At 43.8% G+C, this 27,197-nt stretch overlaps 1 protein-coding gene across 17 annotated transcripts in view; it reads right to left on the bottom strand.

The window, feature by feature from the left end:
- Positions 1–27,197, bottom strand: part of Pard3 (par-3 family cell polarity regulator) — a 555,587-nt gene that overhangs the window by 167,224 nt on the left and 361,166 nt on the right. For 14 of the 17 annotated variants that reach the window (XM_031341867.1, XM_031341876.1, XM_031341877.1 and 11 more), the window contains one exon: positions 21,245–21,476. In XM_031341867.1, the coding sequence (XP_031197727.1) occupies positions 21,245–21,476 (232 nt within the window). Of the gene's footprint in view, positions 1–14,720; positions 15,068–21,244; positions 21,477–27,197 lie in introns of those variants that run through there. The other 3 variants (XM_031341872.1, XM_031341871.1, XM_031341873.1) reach the window with 1 other exon arrangement.

Genomic DNA, 27,197 nt, shown 5'->3' with positions numbered 1-27,197 from the left:
CCCCCCCCCCCCAAAAGGCCTCTGTTTCTGGACTGCTTCTAAGATTGAAACAGGAAGCCACTTCCTGGAAAGATAGTCTGCTTGAGTGCTGATGGCCAGGAGGATCCTGGAAGACGAAATCCAGTATGCTGGAGCGTAGCAACACTCAGCCTGACTCAACCTGCTAGGACAAGAATGTGGTGCCACTTCAGGGAGTTAGCACAGAAAACACTGGAACACTGTGATTAAGAGCTTGTGCACCATACGGGAGAATCACATAGTAGACTGTTGAATAGTCTACTATTAAATACTGGCAGCTACAGGAGGGGAGTGATCAGTGGGCAGAGGGCTTGCCTACCATGCAAGCATTGTAACCTTGTGTTCACTGTGTAACACTGAAACCCCGTGTTCAATACCAACACTGTTTAAACTGGGTATAGCAGCACACATCGGCAACCTCAGCACTTGGAAGGTGGAGAGAGGAACAAGATAAGTTTGAGGTTATCCCTGGCTACATAGCAAGTTTACAGTTAGACTAAGCTACAGGACATTTCCTCTCAAAAAGGGGTGGGGTATAGCAAATATTAAAAGCAGTTTCAAGGATGTAGCACACCGCTAACAGAAATAACCACTCTTACAAATACACATTGTTTCTCATAAGACTAGTAACATCTGCTTCCCTTTGCAGAAGCTCCTCTCTTCCTGGAAGATGACAGCATCTCCTAAGTGGTGGACATAAGGGTCTCTACCATTTGTGACTACTGGGAGCCAGCCACAGCTTCCAAGTACTGAGGCAGGCACTGAAGAATGGTGTTGGTGATTACAGGGGCAACAGTAGCAATTGCTGGGGCTAAAGTAGCTTACATTGGATACATTTTCTCTTTTTTTAACTCTTGGCTATTCTAAGACCAAAAGCCTCCAGCTGATAGCAGCAAGGGATTAAGCAAAAAAGGTTTAACTCTTTTCTCTTTGGCTCAAGGGCCCCTCTCCAGTCAGGCAAGAGGCTTTGAGCTTACTACCTCTCCATGAACCAGAGAGAAAAGAAAAGGAAAGAAAGAAACTCATTTACACAGATAACATGCACAGATGTGCACACACATTCACACCCTGGTCAGCCCTGACTACCTGTCTCATCAACTCCACAAGTGTACATGCATACTTATAGACATACACATATACCTACATACAAATACATATAGACAGAACATAATATATTTGTTGAATGAAGCTGAGCCCCAGATGCCACACTTTATGCCTTCTTACAGCTTCTTGGACAAAAGTTCTTTATAAAATTACCTCAGAGATAAAATGCTATGCAAAAAGGGAGTTACAGAAAGATGTCCATAGAAAGTTCGAAGTAGTGTTTCACTCTACAAGCTCACTATAAGTTCAAAGCAACAGTTTCACATGGCCTTGCTTTATCACAGTGCACTCTTGTGGCCTCATCCTTGAGACTGACCTAGAATGAATGCTTTCCTTGATCACAAATTTGTCCCAAGCCTATATCCATTCTTGGTGTAATTTATGAAAGCTCATTATATTCCTTATTATGCAGCCTTTCTATTCTTCATTCTAACTTTATTATATCTTTCTGGCAAAACAACTAAAACCATGTCCTTAAACTTTCTTCTTAAAATTATTTGAATCAAATCAGGAATGTTTTAATGTAGTTAATTCACCTAAACAGCATTAATTTATGAACATTCATCTTCATGCTGATGTGCAGGAAATTTGCTCAACAGAACAGGTTGATCCCCAGGAATCATTAGACTATGTAATACTGACAGGGAAAAGTATATCAGCAACAAGAAGCAGTCCTGAGAGGAAGGTCTCTAAGGACCCTACATCTCAAAGCTCACCCAGTGCAGGCCATGCAAAAACAGTAGGCTATCTCCAGAAAGTTCACTGGCATGCCTTATCCTTTCCTAGATGGCTTCTGACAGTGGTCTAGGTAAATCAAAATGGCATGGCCCTTGTTCTTTGTGCCACCATGGTGTGGTGGTGGTGGGTGGCAGCACAGCAACATAGCACATGCAGGTTTGAGTCCTTGAGGACATCTGACTTTAAAAATGGAAGTTATAGAGGCAGTGTCCACAGCAAGGGTGAAAATAGGTCTGTGAACTGTTGATCCATTATTCACTATCCTCTTCCTTCTAGCAAAGCCTAGATCTGGTTAGGCAAGGAAATATGTTCTATCCAGACAGAGCTAGACTTCTGTGGCACAGGATTGTCACCAAGCCAAACAACTACCATTCTCAGAAGTTCAATGAGGTCTGATCACCAAAGATCATCCCAGCTACTCACATACAAAGGGGGTTGGGAGGGTTATGGGAATCTTGAGCATCTAGTATCTCTCTCTCCCAGTCAGCTGCATGCAATTCTGTCCCAATTTTACATGCCCTCAAGGTCTAAGTGAAGGACTTAGAGGAAAGGGTATTTATCCAGCTACAGGAAAGCCCCATCCCTGCCGAGTGAAGACTGGTCCTTCTGAGGAATGAGGAGATCAGTGGTACTCCTGTGAATAACCTCCATTTATGCTCAAGAAGTAAGGCTCGTAAACTCACTGGTGCTCCATGATGAACTTCAATGGGGAGGATGTTTATGCCTCCTCCATGTAAGGAATTATTGCAATAATTTCCTAGCATTCTGTAAGATAGATACTGGTCAGCAGAAGCACGGACTCTGAGGCTGGAGAGATGGCTCAGGGGATATTTTCTTACTTTAGAGGCATGAAGACCTGAGTTTGGATTCCCAGTGCATATGCACACACCTTCACTGCACACCTGTAAACCCCGAACTGGAGAAGTGGGGATAGTAGAATCCCTGGGGCTTGCTGGCCCAACATTTTAGCTAAATCTGTGTGCTCAAACGCAAAAGATATTCCATTCCATAAGATGAAAGTGGAGAACAACTGAAGAAAACACCTGATGTGAGCTGCTGGGCTCAACAAGGTAAACACCAGCACACAAACACATACGGAGGTGCACCACATATGTGCATAAAATGCAAAAGAAACAAGACATTATTAGCTCTGGAGCCAGCGCCCTGGGTCCTCCTGCCTACCTTGCTCTATTATAATGAACAGATGTGACTAAAGGGAACTGGTTTGATTGCTTTGTGCCGCAACCTCTTCTCTGGTAAGATGCAGGCTTCCTCACAAGTTTGCTGTCAGGTCTACAAGAAAGGTAGCCCTGACATGGTAAGCACTGGGCAAATATTCACTATGTACATCATTGCTGTGATTTCCATCTCATAAAGATCAGTGATTGAGACAGAAAAGAGCCTTAAAAGAGGCTGGTATAGCTTCTTCCTTTACTCTTGTTACCGCTAAGAATGCTAAGGAGATGACTGGAGTTGTAACAGTGTGATGATGCTGAGGATAGAAATGTATGGACAGACATTCATTTACAGCAGCAGCAGCCAGAGTGGCAGAGTGTAAAGAGATAGACAAACTGTTAGCAAAAGAGTGTGCTCATGCTATGAAACACTACTCAGACTTGAAAAGAAGAAAATTCTGACACACAGTAAATATAGATAAAAAAATAAAATCCTGGGGAATCACATCACGTGACATTAATGGAGGTGGGGCGATTAATGCTGGATGATGACCTTTCTGTAAGAGACTTAGAGAGGTCGGATTCACCAGGCAGTGGTGGCGCACACCTTTAATCCCAGCACTTGGGAGGCAGAGGAAGGTGGATTTCTGAGTTTGAGGCCAGCCTGGTCTACAGAGTGAGTTCCAGGACAGCCAGGGTTACATACACAGAGAAACCCTGTCTTAAAAACAAACAAACAAAAAAAACCAAACAAACAAAAAAAAAAGAGGTCAGATTCATGGAGAGAGTGGGAGAGGAGAACACTCAGGAGTCATTGTTTAATAGGCTCAGAATGGCAGTTGTGTAAGATGATGGAGCTCTAGGGATGGAAGGTGCTTGACAGCCCCTGAACTGTACCCTAAAAACGGTAAAGCTAGTAAACATTATACTCTGCATATTATACTGCAATTTGAAAACAACAGAATATGGGCTGGGAATGTAGCTCAATTGGTAGAGTGTTTGCCTGGGTTCAATGTCCTCAGCACTGCATCAGGTATAGTGGTGCAGACCCATAATTCCAGCATTTGGAAGTGGAAGCAGGAGAGTTGAAGGCCAACATCAGCAACAACATCAGCTGTGTTTTCTCCTTAGTTATTTGCTGTCAGCTAACCAAGTGGCTAGAAGGATGGAGATGCTTCTCAGGGAAGAAAGCCCTTTTCCAGGTTACTTGTGCTACATGGAAACAAAGCAGAACGCCATTTACAGAAGCGTTACTTCTTAGAGAACTCACACCTGCAGAATATGGGAACAGAGAGATGACTTGCTGGCTAAGAGTACCCACTGCTCTTTCAGAAGACTTGAGTTCAGCTCTCATGAGATCACAACTACTTGCAACCCAGCTCCAGAAGATCAGACACACTCTCTTCACTTGCCATACACCACCCCTCCCCATGCCGTATGAATAAAAATAAAAGCAAAACCTTAAAATCAGATCTAAAATAAAGAATTACACATGTTTCTTCAATAAAAAAATATGGCTACTTTTTTTTTCTTTTTCAAGAAAGGTCTTGGAACTCACTCCATAGACCAAGGCTAGCCTCAAACTCAGAAATCCGCCTGCCTCTGCCTCCCAAGTGCTGGGATTAAAGGCGTGTGCCACCATTGCCCAGCCTTTTTTTTTTTTTTTTCATTTTGAGTCTGAATGACAGACTCTGGAAATAAAAAGATATTGAGATCACGGGTGAAATCATGGTAGATGGAGGTACATTATAAAAACAGTTTCAAATGAATAAACTTCTAAAAGTTGACCAGAATATAGCTCTGTTGATAAAGTACCTGCCTAGCATGCACAAAGCCTGGGGGTTGATCCCAATCACTGCAAAAGTGAAAGCAGAAGAGAAGGAAAGAGACAGGTAGAGAGGAGGAGGGAGAAGGGAAAAGGGAACAAGGGAGAAGGGAAGGGAGAGAGGAGGGAAGGAAGGAAGGAGAAAGGAGGGAGGAGGAAAGAAGAGAGGAGGGAAGAGATGAGGGAGGGAGAGAATAAATAAAGCTGGTGCTTTGATGACACCCACTATTTTTGACTTAGAACCTTCTCAGTGGGGAAATATGAGGAAAGTTGAGAGGCAGGTACTGATTTTGACTCTCACCAACAAGATTTCTGGGAAGGCATTGTACGGAAAATCCTGGCTCCAAGCACATGATAAAAAGGAACCCAGTAAGCCCACCATAACTTCTCTCTCTGCTCAGGTAAGACGCCAACCACAGTCAGCAAGATTTGCCACTAATTTGCTGTTCCAGCAAGTTGTACCTTGGGAATACTTTATTTAAAAATGAGCCCTTCACATCCTAAACCCTATAATAAGGCTACTGCCACTGTTCCTGGGATAATCGGTATGAGATACTGTCTCAAAAACAAACAAACGACAAACAGAATGAGTTAGGAATAGATAGCAGCAGCAGCAGCAGCAGCAGCAGCAGCAGCCAGCATCAACCTAACCTCTGGACCACACATGTGTGGTAGAAAAGTAATACCCAGGGATTGGGGTGCAGAGCTAAACACTGAGGGCAGATTCCACCACGCACTTTACTTTCCACTATGGCTGCATATGTAGCATGACCAGAAGGCCTCAAAGGGGAATGTGCATGATCCTTTGAGAAATTTATTTTTGAGTATCATGTGTGGGCTGTATATATACAATGGTCAGCAAACCTGAGCATACTCACTAACTAAAGAGGGCGGTTAAAACGCTGGGGATTCTGCCGAAGCAAAGCACTCTATTCAGTTCCTAAGTCATTTTCTGAATGTAGACAGACTTGCTAGTCTAGGCTAGACCCTTCAGCACTAAGTTCCCAGGACAGAGTCCTGACCATCCTTTCACACAGCCCACTGGGGTGGAACCCACTCATCATGAGGCCAGGACCTGCCATCAACCAGTGGTGGCCCTGCTCTAAATACTGCAAAAGCATGTGGTTGTGTCTCACAGTTATTAAAGCCATCGTGGATGCTAGGCCTAGGTTTGGGAAAGACCCCCATTCCCTACTCTGTCTCTGAATCCATTATTGCCAGATGATGGTGAAATGGTTTCGTTTTTCTGCCTGGAGGCTTTTTGTCAGAGGGTTGGCTTTTACTCAAATGTGACTGTGTTAATATACAAAACGTCTTAACAGTACAGCTGACGGGGTGGGATGAAAGTAGAGTTTAGATGTGGCAAGGATAGAAGGCACTCCTGTCGGAGGCTATCTCTTGCAGGAGGCACCAAGATTCAGCACCAGGAACAGTACTGGGTTGGGCCACACTCAGGGATAGTGCCCAGTTGGGCCATACCAACTTCCTTCACTTCAGTGAGCTTCAGCAGGGGCTGCCCAGAGGAGCAGTAAAAGTTAATTTTTAACTGTGAGCTCATGAGGAAGTGCTGACAAGCAGCTGCTCAGTGGTTTGGCTGCTCATTTGCAAGTCCACACCCCCTGGAGAGGGTGTGCCAAACCAAGCCTGACCAGGGAGTGATCAACCTTTCTTCATTATAGCCAGGAAGTGGCATGCTTGCAGACGTGACAACTTCTACTTTGCCACCACACTCCAATCAACGTCCAAGAGCTGCTATGATGCCCAGGGAAAGCTTCACAGGTGAACTTCTTCTATGGGTGGGGATGTGTCTCTGCTGATGAGGGGCTTTCCTAGCAGGGGCAAAGCCCTGTAGCTGAGCATCAGCCAGGAATAGAACCAGGTGTGTTGGTTGGGACGTGCCTATCCTATAATCTCAGTACTCCCAGAGATAGAGACAGCAGGCTCTGAAGGTCAAAGTCCTAGGCTACATAGTGAGTTTCAGGCCAGCTGGGCTATAGAAGCCCTGCCTTAAACTAATAAACAAAAAAAAAAAAAAAAAAAAAAAAAAAAAAGAGGACAATTTCAGCCCACTTGTACCCATGATTGTTTTCTTATAAGTAACTATGTCAGAATCAACTCTCTGAGAGAGAAAGATGACAACATCTGTGATTACAAAACAGGAAAAGGGCTTTGGAGAATGTGGTCAGGTGGTAGAGAATGTGCCTGCCAGACAGACGCAGGACTATTCCAGAACTAAGCCTAAAACTACTTTTTCCCCCTACTTAAAAAAAAAAAAAAAAAAGTGAAATTCTTGAAGTTTTAAAAATTCACCTTGAGATGTGGTTCCCATCAGTTATGAGAATAGAGAATGGCTAAGAGTTGATGCGTAAACAAAAGGTGGCTGGACACACAACCAGGATCTCATACATGGTGGAAAAAGCACTCCAGCAACGAGACACAGCCCTGGACCCCAAAGGTGAGGCCTGAAGATTCCAGTGAGAACCGCAACAGGAGACATGCTGAGCACAGCATCTTGTCCTAGGCAGAGCCTGAGAGGAACAACATGCTCTTCTGCACAGTCAGCATCAGGTGAGCAGACACAGAGACAGCCAAGGTAGAATTATCCCTGGAGGAAGGAGTGCAGACAGGTTCTGAGCACGCAAGGATGACGGGATACTTGTTTCAGGAGCGAAGAACAGCAGAGGGGGAGAACGGTCTGAGGTGCACGTGAGGAATGGGGTAAATGACTGGTAGAATTATGACTGGCACCAGAGCTCTGTGGGACTATCCTGAACTGAGTGGGCTATGCTTACCATCAGTGTTGGTGAAGGGGCTCTGCCATTATAAGGAGGACAGTCACATAGGAGAGGAGGTATGTACAGGTGGCAATGTTGGATTCGGTAACAAGAGCCTTATGATCAGTTTTGGAGGATGGGCTGGGGAAGTGTGGGTAAACAGCTGAGTGCTTGCCTGGGTTCTATCCCAGGAAAGGGCTGGGTGGGGAAGGAAAGAAAAGAATAATCTGGGGGTAATAAAAGAACCTGGAGAGAGAAAACTGTGGAAATCAGGCAGAAGTGAAACTGAACAGAGAGGAACACAGGGCACGAACTCCTGTGTCTCAGAGCTAGAACAGGAATGTTTGCTTTAGCAGCACACATGATAGAATTGGGGTGGATTTCACAGCAGCTGTGGCCCATACACAGGTCCAGCAGCATGGTCCCCAAGAGACAAAATGGCTGGCCAGCTTGGCACCTGGCTCTAAGATTTGGCCCCAAGGGGGAATGCTGGATTTCAGTGTGCACCACCCCCACTTCACAGTGTGACTTGGCAAGTTAAGTCACTTCATTGAGCCCCGGTGTTGTTAGTCTCTCTACCCATAAAATGCAGCTAAAAATAGCACCTTCTAGGATTATGGTGAGGATTAAATGGGTTAGGGAAAATAATGTTCTCAGCAGATGTACAACAGTTTCAGCACGCAATGACTGCTAAATGCCAGCTGCAGCAGGCTGCCCAAAGAAAGTTCTTCCTGTAAAGAAGTCATGGCCTGCATGTGCCCTACAAAGCCAGAAACAGGGTCCAGAAGTGGTGTTGTCACCAAACAGAAATGCAAGGAGTAGAAGGAATGCCAGGAGGGCAGGTATCCATAGTCCACTCAGCCCACCCCACCTCTGTTACCATGGAGACCCAGAATATGATGTCATCTTTCTCTTCCTGAGATAAGGGGAGTTCCTGTAGTGTAGGATGACCTTGACATCCTCCTGCCTTCACCCCACCCTGTCCACTCCCGGTAATGGGTCTACATGTGTACTCAATCTACACAGTGTTGGGCCCACAGAGCCACATCCCTGGATCCCTTCAGTTTTCTTTTTCAAAGACGGGAAATAGTTATATAAGGAGATAGAGAGAGCCTGGGGGGTGGGGAGCAGTTAATTACAATATAAGTAATATAAATATTATGGAAGGAGAGGGTAAGGAGGTGTAGCTGTCATCACCTTGTCAAACCACACCTCATTTAGGAGTGCCTGAAGATGCTGAGCTGCAGGAGTGTGTTAGGTCCCAGCTGAGTTAACACAGCAGTGTATACATTCCAGGTTGCCCAGCAGGAGACCATGACAGCCCCAGAGCACCCCCTGTTGTCGAGGCACATGTGTGCCTGCATGTGTGAATTGCCATCCAGGGAGAAAAAGACCCGATGCTGACATATACTTTAGTGGCTGCTCACACCCTTTGAGTGAGGGTTCTTGGCTTCTTTGAAGGAAGGATCCCATTTTCTGAATCTGATGCTTTGAATCTTAGTGACACCCTCATGTGGCAACTGTAACATTATATCATGCTTGAATCGACCTGGGGAGCTATGAATAGCCCAACTTGTGGGAATGAACATGGCCAGGATACCTTCTGTGCAAGGCTGAGAACAGAAAAACACATCTATCATAACATGTAATACACATGTAACATGTTATATAACGTGGAAAGAATACCTTAAAGATGTCTCTGTTCAGTGCTGGATATACATATGCAAGGCAAATGTGAATGACGGGATCCTCCTCCAAAGGGTGCCCTGGCATTACCACAAATGCATAGTTCCTTCAGACAAGAGTGTCTCGCTTACCTGTCTACGGCTTACTACACAGGTCTGGTTTGTTTAACACTTGTCTACGGCTTACTACACAGGTCTGGTTTGTTTAACACTTGTTACCACTGTCAAGTTTTAAAAACAAGTTGACCCGTGTAGGGAAGGAGAAGGGCAGAGGTTTCTAGGAAGTAGCTAGGAACACTGGCCAGAGAAAGAGATACACGAAAAAGGGGATTCTGGAAAGCCAGCCAAAGGAAGATGCTCCCAAGGTCATCATCCAGAGGGCAAGGAGTGCTTGGTGATAGAGATCAGCTCAGGAATGCAGTAGGGAGTGTCATCCTGCTTAGAGTGTGTGCAGTGGGATTCTGATGCTAGTGACTGATTTCTGCCAGCACCTGGCTCTGTAATATCCTGCTTAGAAAGCTACCCTTTATGGCTTAGGGTGTAAAACTTCACTTACAGTTAATGATCCAGGAACTAGGGGTATGCTTATACTAGCTTCTGGGCCAATGTTTGATGGCTGCTCTGAGGAGATGTTATGGCCAGGCTCTCTGAACAGTCCCAGCGAGCTGGGTAGAGCTGCCCCAAAAGCCTAGAAGAAACCTTAGGCACAGAAGTGGAAGACAAGGAAGAAGTTATGCTCAGCTAGCTTCTGTTAGAATTCTTGGCTGTTGTGTACCAGTCTGCCAAGGCTACAGCAGGTAAAGACTCTTAACATTTCTCTGCCATTGTCAACTTTAATCCCAGCAAACAGATATTCACAGGCAACAAGTGTGGCAGGAAGTGCCAATGTAGCAAAGAGTGCATGCAGTTCACAGTTTTAGATCCACCACCCTGCAAAGCAAAAGTACCACAGATTCAACAGTGAAGCCGTGTGTGTGTGTGTGTGTGTGTGTGTGTGTGTGTGTGTGTGTGTATAGGTGGGAACTCTTAGAAAGGATATTCAGGTAGAGGGATAGAAAGATGGAAAGAAGAGGTTCTGGTGACTAGGTGATGTCAGAGAGGAGGCGGCCAGTAATAAATGGCCTTCAGGGATATAGAAGATGAAGAAAGATCAGCATCACAGGGCAGATGATGCTCTAGGGTGTCATGACTAAGGTTTCCACTTGGAACTGGGTGATGTGGAAAGCCATGGGAGTTTGCTGATGGACTCACTACAGCTTCTAGCTTCCACCTGTAACAGGCATCATCCAAAACTTCAAGGGTACATACATGCTACAGGCATGGGCCAAAACATCCAAAATACTCAAACCTTCTACTTCCATTCCCCAACCAAATCCAAAAGTTGCCCCAGAGATACTTTGCAGCCTCCATTTTTGACTCTGGTCATTGACAAGTTGCCTTCTGTGGCCACAGTGGAACCAACACAAGCAGTGAATCCTCAGAGTCATAGGCGGGGACTGGAACAAGCTTCTGTGTGTTCACAAACCTACAGTTTGATATAAGGATTGCTATCAAGAGTTGTCCCAACATTTTGGAGCTAATCAAGAGAAGAAGAGAGCCATGCAGAGAAAGGGAAGAGGCAGACATGCAGCTCTGAGGGCAGACAGAGACCACATAGTCTTGTAGCCACCAGCCCATATCCAAGCAAAAATGTCAAAGAGGGTACTGCTCACCCAAAACTCAAAGATGTCTCAGTTAGAGGTATAAACTTGGGAGTCCTCTCCTTAGCCTGAGAACCTGAAGGCTATGTTCCAGATAACACCTGCTCTCTGTGCTACTGAAAAAGGAGGAAGGAAACAGAATAAAGAAGGGGAGAAAGCGGATGGAGAGATGGCTCAGCCCTTAAAGGTGAGGCTCACAACCAAAAATGTAAGAGAAAGGGAGAAAGGATGGGTCCTGCAGAGCCCCCAGCACTAGAGGACTAGAGGGCACAGGATTAGGAAGGAAAGCAAGCAGAGCAGACGGCAAGCCCATGGGCCCAGCATTGGCTAGGAAGAGTGAGAGCATCAGAATGGAGACTGCTGGAGAGCTTTGCAGAACAGGGTCAGACGGAGACTTAGTGAAAGGGTCCAATGGAAAAGTGGAGTGGTTTAGAATATGGCTCATTCAGGGGGATGCCTGACATGTGCAAGGCTTTGACTCCACCCCCAGCATCATATAAATGAGGCGTGGTGGTACACACCTGTCACCCCAGCACTCAGGAGGTGGTGCAGGAGGATCAGATATTCAAGGTCATTCTTGACTACACAGGGAGTTGGAGTCAAGCCTGGTCTACATAAGACTGGGAGGAGCATGTGTGAAAATGGAGACAGCAAGGGGTTTGTGGTGAAGAGAAGGAAAAGAAGGAGTTGGAAGGGGAGGTATAGCTGAGGGATTCTTCTTGATGGAGGATGGTTGTAGGCTGCAGGACAGTGTGTGTGATCAGCCAGGGAAGATACAGAGTGAAGGAGAAGGAAGCATTAGTGACAGGGTGTAGAGGAGGCCATCAAGGGTCTGAGTGGCTCCAGGATGCTCCCCACCACTGAAAGCATGTGCAGGACCCCAGAACAACACAAAGCTCAACAGGGAAGGCCAAGGACGGGTCTCACAGGTGTTCGACTATGAGGGGAAACTCAACCTTCTGTATCTAAATAAGCAATTATTAAACATACATCAGAAGAAAGCCATAAGCTACTCAGTTATGCAGGACATCGGACTTCCAGACACTTCCCTAAAAGTCCCTCGAAAAGACAAAACAATTACTTTGTATATTTGTCTGTGGCTTGATAAAAACACATTTTGGAATAAGGTCTGCTTGATCTGTCACATTAAACGTAAAAGATACAGGGCCTCCAATGGCACAGATAAAAGCCACACTGATGGGGAAGCTGCAGAGCCCGTCCCCAGTACATCTTTCAGCAGTGTGATAGCATTTATTTACCCTGCATTATTAGAAAGTGAATAGTCACTAGCCTTCAATTTTCACGTCAATTGCAGGGAAAAGATTCCATTTTCTACAGAGTCTAGGATCGAAATTGACTTAGCAGCTCGGAACTGTCAAAAAAAAAATTCCTTTTAAAAACTGGTTTGCTTTATAGAGAGGACAAAGCAGGTGTCATTCTCCTCATGTGGACATTTTATATTCACCCCACACTGTAGGTCTGCAGAGGACAGCGGCTGCCAGCCCCGGATCACCTCACCTCTCTACATGCAGGCAGCTGTGGAGCCATCAGCTCCATGGGTGTTAGAGGACTCTATTTAAATGTTCTAATGAGAAGGACACTTGGAAAATACAGATCAGCCGCCTGAACTCATCATTACTAACAGGTCAATCTGATACTTAGTTCCCAGGGTTAAGAAACAGGAAACTGTACTCTGGTTTGAATTAAAAGCGGCATATACTACCTTGCCCTTGGGATGTACAGATTCAGAACTTAGTTTGAGAAAACCTCTCAGGTTTGGGCAATTATAAACGAAGGTTATTCTCTGTCGAAAGGGGCAATAAAAACAAATGAACAATAAAAAAACAAGAATGAAAAGTGTTTCTATTCTCGTTGGCTCTTTCCATTTTAATGTGTCACTCTGTGTTTTGTTTACAGGGACAGTTCTGTAAATACATTTTCTGTTTTGTTTTGTATTTTATCTTTTTGAGACAGGGTCTCGTGTATCCCAGGCTAGTTTTGAGCTCACTACAACATAGGCAAGGTTGACCTGCTCTTTCCTGCCTGTAACACCTAAATCCTGGAATTACAAGCATGCACCACCATACCCAATTCAAGGAGTACTAGGGAACACACCCAAGAGTTTGTTCATGCCAGACAATCTATCAACTGAGCCACACCCCAGCTCTGTATTTTTATGTTTTAACTTTCGTCCTTAAATCTCAAGAAGAATACACAAGCCACCATCTAATTTCATCAGTGTGAAACTGGCCCCTTTAATACACATGGCATTTAGACTTGTGCCCTAAAACTGTAGGCATTGCTGGTTTTTCAAAGGCAAAAGGCCTGGCTGCACTAACTGCCTCCTTAAGGTCAGGTGAGGGTCTTCCAGAGTGAGTTGGGGACTGTACATTCCCACAGAAGCAGGGAGGAGTCAAGGCCTTTCCCACCCAGACTGACTCCAAGCAAGTCTTTTCTGAAGGATTTCCATCTTCATGCCCAGGTCTTATCAGGGCACACAGCTCTAACATCTCAGGGGAGAGCACCAAGCATACCTGAGACACCCAGGAGCACGAAGGATGGAGAGATAGTTACAGCTTCTTACAGGGCAGCCAGCTTCTCCCTAAGCAGAAGACAGTTGTGCTCCACCACATGGACACAGAACACTGAACCATGCAGCAATTTCTACAAACACTCTGTACTGTCTGGTTGTGTGTCAACTCGACACAAGCTGGAATTATCATAGAGAAAGGAGCCTCCCTTGAGGAAATGCCTCCATGAGATCCAGCTATAAGGCATTTTCTCAGTTAGTGTTCAAGGCGGGGAGGGCCCCCTGTGAGTTGTGCCATTCCTGGGCTGGTAGTCTTGGGTTCTATAAGAAAGCAAGCTGAGCAAGACAGGAGGAGCAAGCCAGTAAGCAGCATTCCTCCATGACCTCTGCATCAACTCCTGGCTTCAGGTTCCTGCCCTGCGTGAGTTCCTGTCCTAACTTCCTTTGGTGATGAGCAGCAGTGTGGAAGTGTAAGCTAAATAAACCCTTTCCTCCCCAACTTGCTTCTTGGTCATGATGTTTTGTGCAGGAATACAAACCCTGATGAAGACACACTCCTTACCGAGTATACCCGTCTCCACCCCCTGCTCTCTGCAATCCTATGGACATGTAGGTCCACTTCGAAGCATTGGCAGAAACTGCCAATTTTGCCACCCTAGAAACTCTTTCTTGACTGCTTTTTCTATCAGGAACCTGCAACCCACTGAGGGACTGACACTTGCCCAGAGGTCCCTTCAGACCCAACCATTTGGTTTCTGATCTTTGCATCTTGAATCTCAACCCAGGTGGGGAGATGACTATCGCTCACATTCCTCAATTCAGTCCTGTTCCCTAACCCAGTCTGGGGTTCTCCATTGTTGCCAAGGTATGTAGGAGTCAAGACTGGAACCTTTACTGCTGCATTTCATTTTGGATGAAGTGATTCAAACATCCAATTGGTATCTGTTCATGGCTATGCTCATCCAGTAAGAAAAAGCGATAATTAAAAAGCACAAAACAAAACAAAACAAAACAAAAAACCTGAGGGGGGGAAAACCCTGTATCGCTGTCTTCTGAAACAATTTAAACCCCAAAGCATGAAATCAATATGGAAAGTTCCAAATTGACTGTAATAAAAATCCCTAAGTCATCCAAACTGGCATAAACAAAACTCATCAACAGCCACTAAGAATTCATTAAAAGTAAATTTATTGCTTGGATTTTAAAAACCTCTCTTTGAGACACATTTCATGTATCCCAGGCCGGCCTCGAACTCACTATGTAGTGGAGGATGACCTTGAACTTCGGATCCTCCTGCCTCCACATCCCAAATGCTGGGATTACAGGCATGTGTCCTCACACCTGGTTTATAGGATCTGGGGATTAAGCCCACAGGTCTGTGCACACAAGGTAGGTACTCTAGACTGAGCCGAAGCCCAGCCACCATGCTTTTAAAAAACAATTGTACAACTTGTGCTGCTCAAGACAGTTTGAGTCTGGTATGCTGTTCATCTCTTCTCCGGCTTCAGTTTGGCCAGGCTGGGTGAGAAACATGTACAGACAAGGTTAGTAAGCAAAGTGAGAGAGCCGCCACATGCATTTGCCTTTCCCTGCAAAGCCCAAGATGGATCATCTACACCATTCCAGTGAGGTTTAAGATCTGACCTTGGGATCGTTAAGTGATGGTTTTCTAAAGAGCAAGCTCTAGAGCTGCATCTGATGTCACCCAAACGATGTCTCAAACCCGATTACCCGTGGCCTTTTCCAGACCCAATCAGGAAGCGTCACCAGTTCTGGGTGACTGTTTTAACTGTAATTCCAGGATACAATTTTAGTAAGATTCCAGCAGTAGTGAGATGACCCAGTGAGCCTGGTACCAATCCTAGTGACCTAGATGACACCACAGGACTCAAACAAAGAGAGAAATAACTCTCACAAGATTTCCTGACTTGCATATTTAAGCCATTGCATGCATACCCCCCCACACAGGCACATACAAAATAAATACATATTAAAGAAAGACTGAAGTGTTACTTTGCTCTTCTTGCCCACGGTTATAGCTTCTAAATCTCAACTTGACAAGGTAGTGCATACCTACCATCCTAGCACTGGAAAGGCAGAAGCAGGAGGCAGAGAAGAGTTGCAAGTTCAAGGGCAACCTGGGAGAGATCCTGTCTTACAACACAAAAAAAGATTCAGGGACACAGCTCACCGTGGGTAAAATTCCTTCCATGTAAGCTTAGCACCCATGTAAAAGGCTGGGATTGGCTGTCCAAGCCAGTAATACCAGTGCTGACGGAGGAAAGTAATAAGAATCTCCAGGCTTCACTGGCCAGCCAGTCTGACTGAAATAGCAAGCTCCTGGTCCCAGTGAGAGACCCTGTCTCAATATAAATATTGAAGACAGTGATGTAGAAATGCAATTGAAGAAGACACTCAGTGCTAGCCTTTTGATTCTGTATGAACACACACAGAGAAATTCTCCCTCTCTCAACTTCACACACACACACACACACACACACCATACATGCGCACGCATACACACACACACACACACCATACATGCACACGCATACACACACACACACACACACACACACACATAAACACCCACCAGAACCTACCTACATGCCCATGCAAAACAAAGAAACAAAGAAAGAACACAAAAACCTAGTAACATGGAGAAGCAAGCATAGTCAGGTCATTTCTAAGAATCCTCAGCTGAGGAGAGCTACGATTCTCAACAGGCAAATGAAGCAATATCAAACTGAAAGAAAGGGCAGCATGTCCTTTAAAATTATCTGTAAGACAGGGTTTTACCATCTTATTGGTAATATCATTGGCAAGATTGAGACCAAGGCTGAAACATTGTTCAAACTGCTGCTGCTGCCCCTAAAGCTACATGTAACTCCTTTGACATTTGACCTCCCCTCTTGTTCCGTCTACAGTGGAACTCCAGGAAGTAGCAAAGTTCTCAAAAATGTTCTCTACTCCAGAATCTGAGAACCTCCCTGGGTTTGGCACTTTGTACTTAGGACAATTATACTCAGGGCCCCGCCCCCTTTTCCTTCTCGGATCCCTTACATAGGATTCCATCTGAATGACAGACATTGGGGGAGTCCTTTTAAGCCTAAGAAGATGCCACGAATATCAGACATCCACACAAACACAAGGCACTTCGAATTTGCTAATGGAGTCTTTATCGATTTAAATTAGTCACTTAAACCTATCGAAAGGCAGCTACCTTTCTGATCTGACAGACTCCAAAACTGACAAACTGAAGAGGGATTCATATGACTCAAAAAGTTGTCCTTGGAGGTGTTTGTCAACAATTAAAGCATATTTGTGACCCTTCAATATAAGAAATAGGAAACTATATGTCCAGGATATACAGTGTATGTGTGGTTTGTTTGTTTGTTTGTTTTTTGTTTGTTGTTTTTGAGATAGGTCTCTCTATATAGCTCTGGCTGTCCTGGAACTCAATATGCAGATGAGACAGGCCTAGAACTCATTGAAATCTGCCTGCCTTTGCCTCTCAAGGGCTGAGATTAAAGGTATGTACCTGGCTCACAGTCCCTGTGTTTGACCCACATAATATTTAAATCAAAACTGGGGCTTGAGAGATGGCTCAGTACTTAAGAGTACTGGCAGCTCCTCTAGAGGACCCAGGTTCAATTCCTAGTACCCACATCACAGCTCTAGACTGTTTGTAACTCCAGTACCAAGAGTTTATTCATCCATACATATAAAATAAAATAAATAAGTCTTCTTACAAAAACTCTTAGAAAATTCACAAGGTAGGATGTGTGTGTGTGTGTGTGTGTGTGTGTTTGTGTGTGTGGACAGAAAAGAGCTATGAGCCTCCTCATTGTGAAGGAAAACTTCACATTTCATTAATTAAACAGAACAAAGAACTTCTATGTGGCTACATCAAGTAAAAAGCTAGACTCCTGGGCTGGGGAAATGGCTCAGAGGCTGCAGTATTTGCTATATGAACATAAGGACCCGGGTGCAGATCCCCAGACTCCATATAAAGCCAGATATAGCAGTGTGCATCTATAATCCTAGTGCACATATACCAAGATGAGAGGCAGAGACAGGAGAGTCCCCAGAAGTTCACATGCCAGATTAGTGGGCATATGTAGTGGTCAGTGATAGGAGACCCTGCCTCAAGCAAGAAAGTTGACTACTGACACTTGAGATGACCTCTGACCTCCATGTGAACCTAGCCTCCCTCATGACCTCTAACATCCCTGTCTTCTTCACCTTTTCCTTTCATTATCTGGATCACAAGACAGGAAAAAGAGCAACACAGAGAGACACACTGCTGACCGTGACTCCCACGGCGGCTGCCCTATTTGAACCTCTGCAAACTTCAGCATGCTTACATGCTGACCTGCCTTTTAAAGTGCCACCTACAGCTAAGGGCCCTGCATGTGAGTCTCACTCAGGGAACACAGAGAAAGGAAGAAATGCATTTCAAGAATGTACTACATTCAATATGGAGTTTAGGGAGTCCGGGGGTGGGGGAAACACCAAAGAACAAGCCATTCTTAATTAAATACTGGGAAGAGAATGTGAACTCGATTGTACCAAAACAAAATAAAAGCCTCTAGTGCCACCATGTATAATTTGATTTTCATAGTTTTGTAAGCTTTTGAATTTCAAAATGGGCCAAATTCTTTGTCTCAAAACTGGCTCTCACTTCAAATCCTTAATCCATCAGGTACAGAGGCCATTGAAAAGGCTTGAAAACTTGGAGTTGGACAGATGTCTCAGTGGTTAGCACCACGTGTTGCACTTGCAGGGTACCTGGAGTTATATTCTTAGTATCACATGAAGGCTTAAACTGTTCCCTAACTCCAGATAGGGATCCGGGAACTCTCTTCTGACCTCTATGGGCACCAGTACACACAGGTATACATACAAAACATAACACATGAAATCAATCTTTTAAAAAAAAAATCAATAAAATGTTTGAAAATCCTAATGAGGCTCCACAAGTTCTAATAACAGTGGGAAGGAAAGATAAGACCCTCTCTCTCTCTCTCTCTCTCTCTCTCTCTCTCTCTCTCTCTCTCTCCCTTTCTCTCTCTCTCACTCTCTCTCTCTCTCTTATGTGCACATACACACACCCTGTTTCATGTTTAAAACTATGCTTAGCTCATTTGTAAGGAACAGTGTCAGGCAGGCTTCAACAGGAAAGGGCTGAAGCATCAGTATAGACCTAGAACTCATACACATTCCAGGCAGAAAAGATGTTGCAATCCTACCCAGAAACACATTTGACTCTACCTTGTGGAGTGAGATCAACCCTGTCTTGTGAGATTCCTTGGCTTTCATAGTCTGTGCTCCTAAGATTGTTGATTTAGAGGAGTGTGATATGGCTGTCCACAAGCCAGGCAGGGCAGTATGATACGGCCTGAGGCACACAGTATGCAGACATGCCTACTGTTAGTCATCTCAGAAGCAGAGATCATATACAGTAAGATAATTAGAGAGTGATGAACTTTGAGCCATTGTTACTTTTGATTGCAAAATAAAATTGGTTTTTGTTGATAATGTTTGTACTTAACAACTATTTTGCACAGTCCCCTGAAAGATGAGCAATGTGAGCTAACTTTACAAGCAGCCCAGGTAACCATGAAAGTTTAAGTGCCTGGAATTGTCTTCCTAGCCATTCTTAAAATACTTGGAAAATTTGAACTCAACTGTACAAAACAAAATAAAAACCTTTAGTGCCACCGTGTATAATTTGATTTTCATAATTTTGTAGGCTTTTGAATTTCTGAATGGGCCAACTTCTTTGTCTCAAAGCTGGCTCTCACTTCAAGCAAGTCTATGGGTTCAGAATGAGACAACATTTCGCACAGTGCTTGCCAGAGAGCTCAGCAGAGAAAGCCTTCCTCAGGGCCCATATCCCCTCCAATAATCCTCAGTAGAGGAAACCCTACCCCTGGAGCTGAAAGCTGCAGAGAAAGAACACTTATAATTAAGGTAGTCCTTTGAAGCTGGGACTTCATCTGTTATTTCCCATAAAGGACAGAGCCCTGAACCTATCATGTGAGTTCTGGTGATGAAAGAACATGAATATATACTGTTATTAGTGAGACCTTCAGGAGAGAGCTGTAAGCAGAAGTGTGACACAGGCCTGGGGCCAGTGTCCTCCACCGTTTCTTGTCTAACCGAGAAAGACAGCAGTGCAGATTCTCAAGATATTACTGATAGGTGGCAGCCTCATTACTGTGTATTGTGTGGGTGCCAGCTCATGAGCTGCCACTTGGCAAAAGTGGAACGAACCCCCTGCTTCCTGAGGTATCACAGGAGTTGGAATCTAGTAGCGGTTACAACGATTCCATCCTATAAATATGTATGGGCATGCAATATGCAATATAATGAAGAAAGATCATCAGGGAGAAAAACGCAGTCAGAAAGAGCAGCATATTAACAAGAAAAACTTGCATGAAAAGCTGTGAGGGTGCCAAGGTTCTGGCGAGGGTAGAAGGCAAATACTTCCTATATATTAAAGCTAGCTGCCGACAGGCCAGCACCAGTCAATGTGAGTCTCTACTTTCTTACTTCCCAGCCTTGGCCCATTGGACAGACACCCACAGGACACACTGCTGTGAAAATGCAGAATATATATACCCTGTAGCCTTCAGGTTGAGGTCACCCTGAGGACTGTAAATCAAGAAATTCTAGGAAAACAAAAATCTGCATGGACAGTTTAGAAGTGAAGGCAAATGAAGGGGAAGGGACTCACAATGCAGGAGAACTCTATTTTGGAAAAAAACAATCAAACAAACAAACAAACAAAACCACTGGAGACTGCATGCATAGTGCATTTACAACTTTAAACATTTTCTTGTTGTGTTTAGGACTTACTTTGTGGGCCATTCATCTGTATTTAATATTAGATATCCAAATCTTGTTAAAAAAAAAAAATCACCTAAGATGAACATTGACAGGGATTTTTTTTTTTTTTTTTTTTTTTTTTTTTGGTACAACTTCCGAAGAGTCTGGTCTTTTTATTGTATGGCAGCTATTTGTAAGAAATGATATGCTAAGTAATCCTGGAGTATAATTTAGGGACAAAACCAACTGTCAAGAAACAGCCAGAAACTACATCTAATGAAATCTTTACAGACTGAAGTAATAAGTATTAAATTAATCAACATAGCTTAATTGAAGCTCTATCTGTAACATTTTTCTATTAGACTTGTTATTAATGAGCCTTTAAATGCTACAACTAACTTGAGCTCTGTGTTAAATTTAAATAATGAACCATTGTTCACACACAAAAAAGAACAAACCTCACTTTCATAGGCCTGTTTCTCCATGGGCCTTTCGCAGGCAGTGGGAGGAAGATACAGTCCATGGCCCTCACCACTGTTGTGTGGTTGGCAAGATACCACAGTGAAGGCTGCTAAAATAGCTCAAAAATAACCATGCTGAAATCCCTAAGGAAGTAAAAATGCGGCAGCTAAGAGCAGAAGGAGACAAGAATTTAGATGTGCCTGTTGTTAACCCCAGTCCCCTACAGTCATGTGCCACGTAGATAGATGTATACACCAAAGATGGCGCAACAACAGCTGGGCGTCTATTGCTGTTCCCTGTGCTATTTGGACATCACGTTGAGAAGGCATCCTATGCATCCCATTGCTGAGGGACTGGAGTCTGCCCAGGACTGCCCCTGCTTTGTATTTGAATACTTACCTGAACATGTCCCCCAAGCCTTTCAGCATTCCCTTCTTGGCTTTCAGTTTATCCTTCTCCTTGTCTCGGTCTTTCTTCTTATCCTTTCCAGCTTTGTCCTTTTTCCTCTCTGTCTTGTCCCTTTTCTCTGGGTCACCATTCATTTGTCTCTCCAGAGAATAGGAAGGTTGATCGCTGGACGTGGACACGGACTCCCTCCCTGACCTTGAGCTTTCCTCTGTGTCTTCTTCCACTTGAAAGAGGGGGAGAAAGAAGACAAGGAAGACAGTGAGCCTTGGCCACAAAGTGAGAAGACCAAACTGCATGTGACCTCACTCTCCCACAGATTCTTTGGCGACGGGACTTCTGTTGACTGGGACTGTGTGCGGAATCAGAAGGGACATGCAGTATGCTGATCCGGCTACACAGGCAAGTTCCACATGGAGATGGGGGCACCAGCAGGGGAGAGGAAAAGCTTTCTGGCTGGGTGTGCAAACATGATGATGCTTTCATTGTGACAAAGTCTGCACTGCAAAGGAGTGCTAGGAAGACCTCAGGCTACACAGACCCAGTAGGATCCTGAGCTCTAGATCTGCAAAGTGAAAACCAACTAAGCAAACTGTACCTCCTTTGTGTTTCTTTATCCTTGGTTAAAGATCCTGCCTTTACCTGCCTATACCTTTAATCTACTGAACACCTCCACACACTAGCAATCACCATGTCAGCATGAACTTCCAGCACCAGGCTTCCTGATATACTCTCATGTGGTGTCTGAACACAGGAGAATAAGTCCTTTTGGTTTCTGAAGACAACAGGTCTTCAGGCTCTCCTTATGTTATTACCATGGGAGGCTAACACCACATGTAATAGCTACAGTGAGAACTATGCTTCTGTGGCAAGCACTTTAGCAACTTGGCCATCTGCTTATTACTACTGCATAGCTGCAGAGGTAGAGGTTGCATGGGAACCCATAAATCTGTAATTCACTCCTTCCGGTATTACCCTTAGTGTTTGGCATTTTAAAGATTGACAAACAATTGTAAACAGTAACTATTAGAAACCAGTTCAGAGCAGGGCTGTGGTGGTGCATGCCTTTAATCCCAGCACTTGGGAGGCAAAAGCAGGCAGATTTCTGAGTTCGAGGCCAGCCTGGTCTACAGAGTGAGTTCCAGGACAGCCAAGGCTACACAGAGAAACCCTGTCTCAAAAAAAACAAAAAGAAAAAAATAGAAATCAGTTCAGAGATCCAGTCATAAATCTACCTTCCAAATATACACAGTAAAGATTGTGTGGGCTTCAAGTAACTCTTGAATCCTAAGGTGGTTTCTTTCTGGCTCTGACAGAGATAGTGTTCTTGGACTTGAATCAATATGGAGTTAAATATAAAGATAAGAATTTCAATGTTTTGGCCTGCAAATCAAGTCAATAGATCTTGATATGAAGTTCGGTCTTACATCCCTCTCAGCCACAGGGCTCCAGGGTAGTACCAAGAGTCTAAGACTGTAGAGGACACCCTAGCAAATCAGATCTCTGTTATTAAATCCTCATAAATCTGAGACTAGTTGACAAACCAATGATACAGCCTTGCTGAAGGAACACACTCTGCATTGTTTTAAAGATGCCTGATGTTGAGTAGAAGGACAAAACCAAGGAGACAAATTCTTGGACACACGGCTTAAAACAGGAGCCAATGGGGGCTGGAGAGCTGACTCAGAGGTTAAAAGAACTGACTGCTCCTCCATAGGTCCTCAGTTCAATTTCTAACAACCACATGGTGACTCACAACCATCTGTAATAGAATCCAATGCCCTCTTCTGGTGTGTCTGAAGATAGTTATGGTATATAGATATAGTTAGATATAGATATATAATAATAATAAAAAACAACTCAATTAAGGGGCAGGGGGATAAAGAAAATAGGAGCCAATGTATTTATTCTCTCAGCAAGTCACTCCCTAGACACAACCAAAGCCTCAAAATGGCAGCTGAAGTGGTGACTATGTGGTTAAGACTGTGTCCTACTCTTTCGGGGGACCAGAGTTTGGCCCCCAGCACCCACACCATTTGGCTTACAAACACCTGTGACTCCAGCTCCAAAGGGATCCACTGCTTCTGTTCAACAAGCACCCCTCCCCCTATGTGCTCTTACCCGTACATATATATATATATATAAAATTTAAAATAATAGATATTGTCACAACTGCCTGTAACTCTAGCTCCTAGGAGATTCAACACTTCTGTTCTACAAAAGAGCACCCAGTTAGATATGCTCATACTCACAAATATACAGATAATTTTAAAAAATAACAGACATATTCCTAACCACCTGATCTAACTCTAGCTCCAGGGAATCTGATGCCCCCTTATGAGCTTTGTGGGTGCTGTCACTTAGATGTGCACATACCTATACTTAGACATGCACATACACAGATGTTTTTTAAAAGCTATGTTAGCAACTGGGTACTAGGGCCTAGACTGATAGGGCTTGGGACTTACATGGAGGTGCTCACTTGGGAAGCTAGGTCAGATCACAGTGGACTGCAGACCCATATAAAATGACTTTAGAATGGTCCTTCAGCCTTTCCTAACATTGGTATTATCTGGCTTTGAGCCACCATCTTCTTCCAGAAGAAATGGTAGCCTAGAAAGCACTTTTCTTAGAGCTTGGGATATAACTCAGTTGGTGGGCTGCTTGCCTGGCACACATGAAGCTGGCTTCTATGCCTAGCACCACCTAGGCCAGGAGTGGTTACATATAGGACATGTAATCCCAGCACTCAGGAGGTGGAGTTCAAGCTCATACTCAGCTATATAGTAACTGACGCTAGCCTTGGCTACATTAAACCCTGTCTCAAAATGAGACAGACAAAATAAAAAGAAATCTCAGAAATTGTGTTTCTTTTCCTCTCTGTGAACACAGATATTAACTGAGGGAGTTTGTTAGAAGAGGCTTGTCCACATTTTCAGGTAGACACAGAATCTGTAGCCTTATACACAATGTTGAACTAAGGCTGTGATTTCTGTGATGTGCGCACAAGAAATGATGATCCTGGCCAGTGGTCCTTGGGCCTGCTATATATATCACTGTATGTCAGCTATCTAAAAGACTGCTTTAGCAGAGTTCAGGATCCTGCCTCACACCTCCGAACATGACTATGTTCTGCCCACTTATAGACTATTGGTTCAATCCTTTGGGAAATGGGTGTGGTCCCAAATTTGTGATAGTTGACCAAATTAGCAGGAAAGAGTTCTCAGAAGTTCTAAAACCTAAGTATCCTGGAATAGTGTGATGTGCTGATTGGAAGCTGGTGGATATTCTATGAGTCCTGCTTGGGGACAAACTGTTATTAAACCTTCCATCCAATGCACACAATCTTTTGTCTCCTCACACATCTCAAATAATACCCATACAAGTCTGTCTCTCATCTGCATCACTCCTGAAGTGAAGATGGCTGGCAGATAGCAGCTACAAAGGGATTCCTACAGAAACAAAAGGCACTGACTTCCCAGCCACTCATAGATCCAGCATCTGAGCAGGATTCCTCTGCCTTCAGGAAATGCCTGCTCTCCTCCAACAAAGCCTCATAGAATGAGCCATAATCAAGCTATGTCATACAAACCCACTGTATGTGAACTAGCTCTAACTGGCCTCAGGTATATTCTAGTGCTACTACCATTTGAACATTTGTTAAAATGTATCACCGTTTGATAAAATGTATCATCTAATACATTTTATGACCCTCTACGATGTCTGAAACAAAAGAGAACTCAATAAATGTAAATGATTTAGTGTTCCACAGCAACCATTATCATAAATCATGAATGGAGCAGGAGCAGCAATACGGTCGGTTCTCTGCCTAATCGTTTTGGCAGGACTTCAGGGGGCATATGTCTTCTCTTGGCTCCATAACAGAATAAACATGGTGCCTTCACAACTTGCTATATGCTGAAGCAGTGTTTGTGCCAATTCTTCCCATATTCAGAATAATTTTCTCATGTATGTAATGCAACTTATTCCCTAAATTGGACGAAACAGAGGAAGTATTAAATGATTTATTAACTTTGCTCTTGTAATCTCATTTTATGAGATGAAAACTCCTATCTCACTTTCCTGCCCCCAGCAAGCACACTGTTTGAATGATACTTTTACATCAGAGGATTCTTTATTCTTTCACTGAGCATTCATTTTAGGTAATACCTCATCACAGAAAAGCTGCTGGGGGCATGCTGATCTAGCCAATGCCTTCGAATGCCAACTAATTAAAAATATTTAGCAATATGGAATTTCATATGTACAAACATAAGATGTTCTTTTACGGAGTCACATTATATACACTTCGACTCAGAACAAAAAGAATTTTCCTTGTATGCCCTTCTCCTCTGTGTAAACACTTAAAAAAAAGTTCAAATGAATTGGTTACATATGTTTAACTTGTGAAAAACATGTATATGATTTAAGGACACAGGTACAGTAGATGATAAGATTAAAACCGGTCTGTATATTTAGGGCTAGCTTTATTGTAAGAATTATGAAATAGTTTACAACCTTAGGCTAGGAAAATGCAGAACACTCATGTGAACAATAACTTTTCTAAGAAAATACTAGTGATGTGTCCTGTCAGCAGCAAGTGACTTTTCTGTTCTGTTCCTATTATAAACTCCAGCACAGAACTAATCATGAATTTATATTTAGATAATACACTATTTTAAATGCAGCATAAATGTTACTGCTTTCCACTGTGATCCTGCTCATCTTTACAGACAACCTGTGTAAAAGACTACACTAACTCCTTCGGACAAACAGAAGCCTCTGTTGCTTTTACTGGAGTAACTTGCCCCTGACAAGGAACTCTCAGCCCCTTCCTTGAGTGACTCCTATAAAAACAGCACTTGCTCATTCCTTTTTTAAAGGTAAATCGAGAAGCTGCTTCTTCCCTTTGATGTGCCAGTCATTCTGCAATTAAGATGTACCTAATCACTATGTTTTCAACAGATGCAAATGTGACTCAATTAAAATTCTAGACCGCGTGACAAACTGAGCTTCTCAATTCTGAAAGATACCATGTTAGGACTGGGTCACTGTGAAGTCTGGGCTCTTTCGCATTCCTGGCTATGGAGAAAATGGTCTCAGCTTGAGAGAGGAAGCTCAAAGTGGGTGAATGAAACATTTCTCTTTGGTTACCACAGACTCTCACAGGCTGACTCCCCGCCTGCAGTTAACAGCCATTGTTTTCTTTCATTGATAACCAATGTTGCTGCTGCTGCTTGCTGTAATGAGCTCTTGCTGCTTGCTTACTCCAAATTCATTTCTCCCCTTCTGCTTCCCTGTAAACTCAGATTGTCCCCAGAAATGACCGAGCTCCAAGGGGTCAATTCATTAAGTTTAAAGCAACCTATGGAAACCATACCCCTGTAGACATGGGAGTCCAAGGTCATTGCTACAGGCATGACCCTGTCACCCTAAATCCTTCCCTTCTACTGGGTACAAAAAGGAAACTGTGAAGCTGCCCTGTAGACAGAGGAGCAGACAGGGAGGAAAGAACTGGTGTCTTTTGACACTGATGGGATGTGGGCTAATAAGCCTACAGCTGCTTGGCTGTATAAAACACTGCATTTCCTTATCATTCAAGTTGTGGAGTTGGATTTCTATTAAATGCAGCTGAAAGCATCACTGAGTGGACATAGTGTAAGTCAGACATTAAGATAGCTGTAAAATATCAAAAATGTAATGTCTGGTAGTTAACATCCTTTAAATGAATTGTTGAAGATATATAAACAGAAAAATATAAAGTAGAAATTATAACTGTATTCTTTCTTCCTTCCTTTCTTCCTTTCTCTCTCTCTCTATCTCTTTCTTTCTTTCTTTCTCTCTTTCTTTCTTTCCTTTTTTGGTGTTTGGAGACAGAGTTTTTCTACATAGTCCTAGCTGTCCTGGAGCCTATTTTGTAGACCAGGCTGGCCTCGAACTTAGAGAT

The sequence above is a fragment of the Mastomys coucha genome, unplaced genomic scaffold, assembly GCF_008632895.1.
Source record: "Mastomys coucha isolate ucsf_1 unplaced genomic scaffold, UCSF_Mcou_1 pScaffold22, whole genome shotgun sequence".
NCBI classification, from domain to species: Eukaryota; Metazoa; Chordata; class Mammalia; order Rodentia; family Muridae; genus Mastomys; species Mastomys coucha.
The sequence above is the reverse complement of the archived record's forward strand: the minus strand, read 5'-3'. Positions and strand labels throughout refer to the sequence as shown.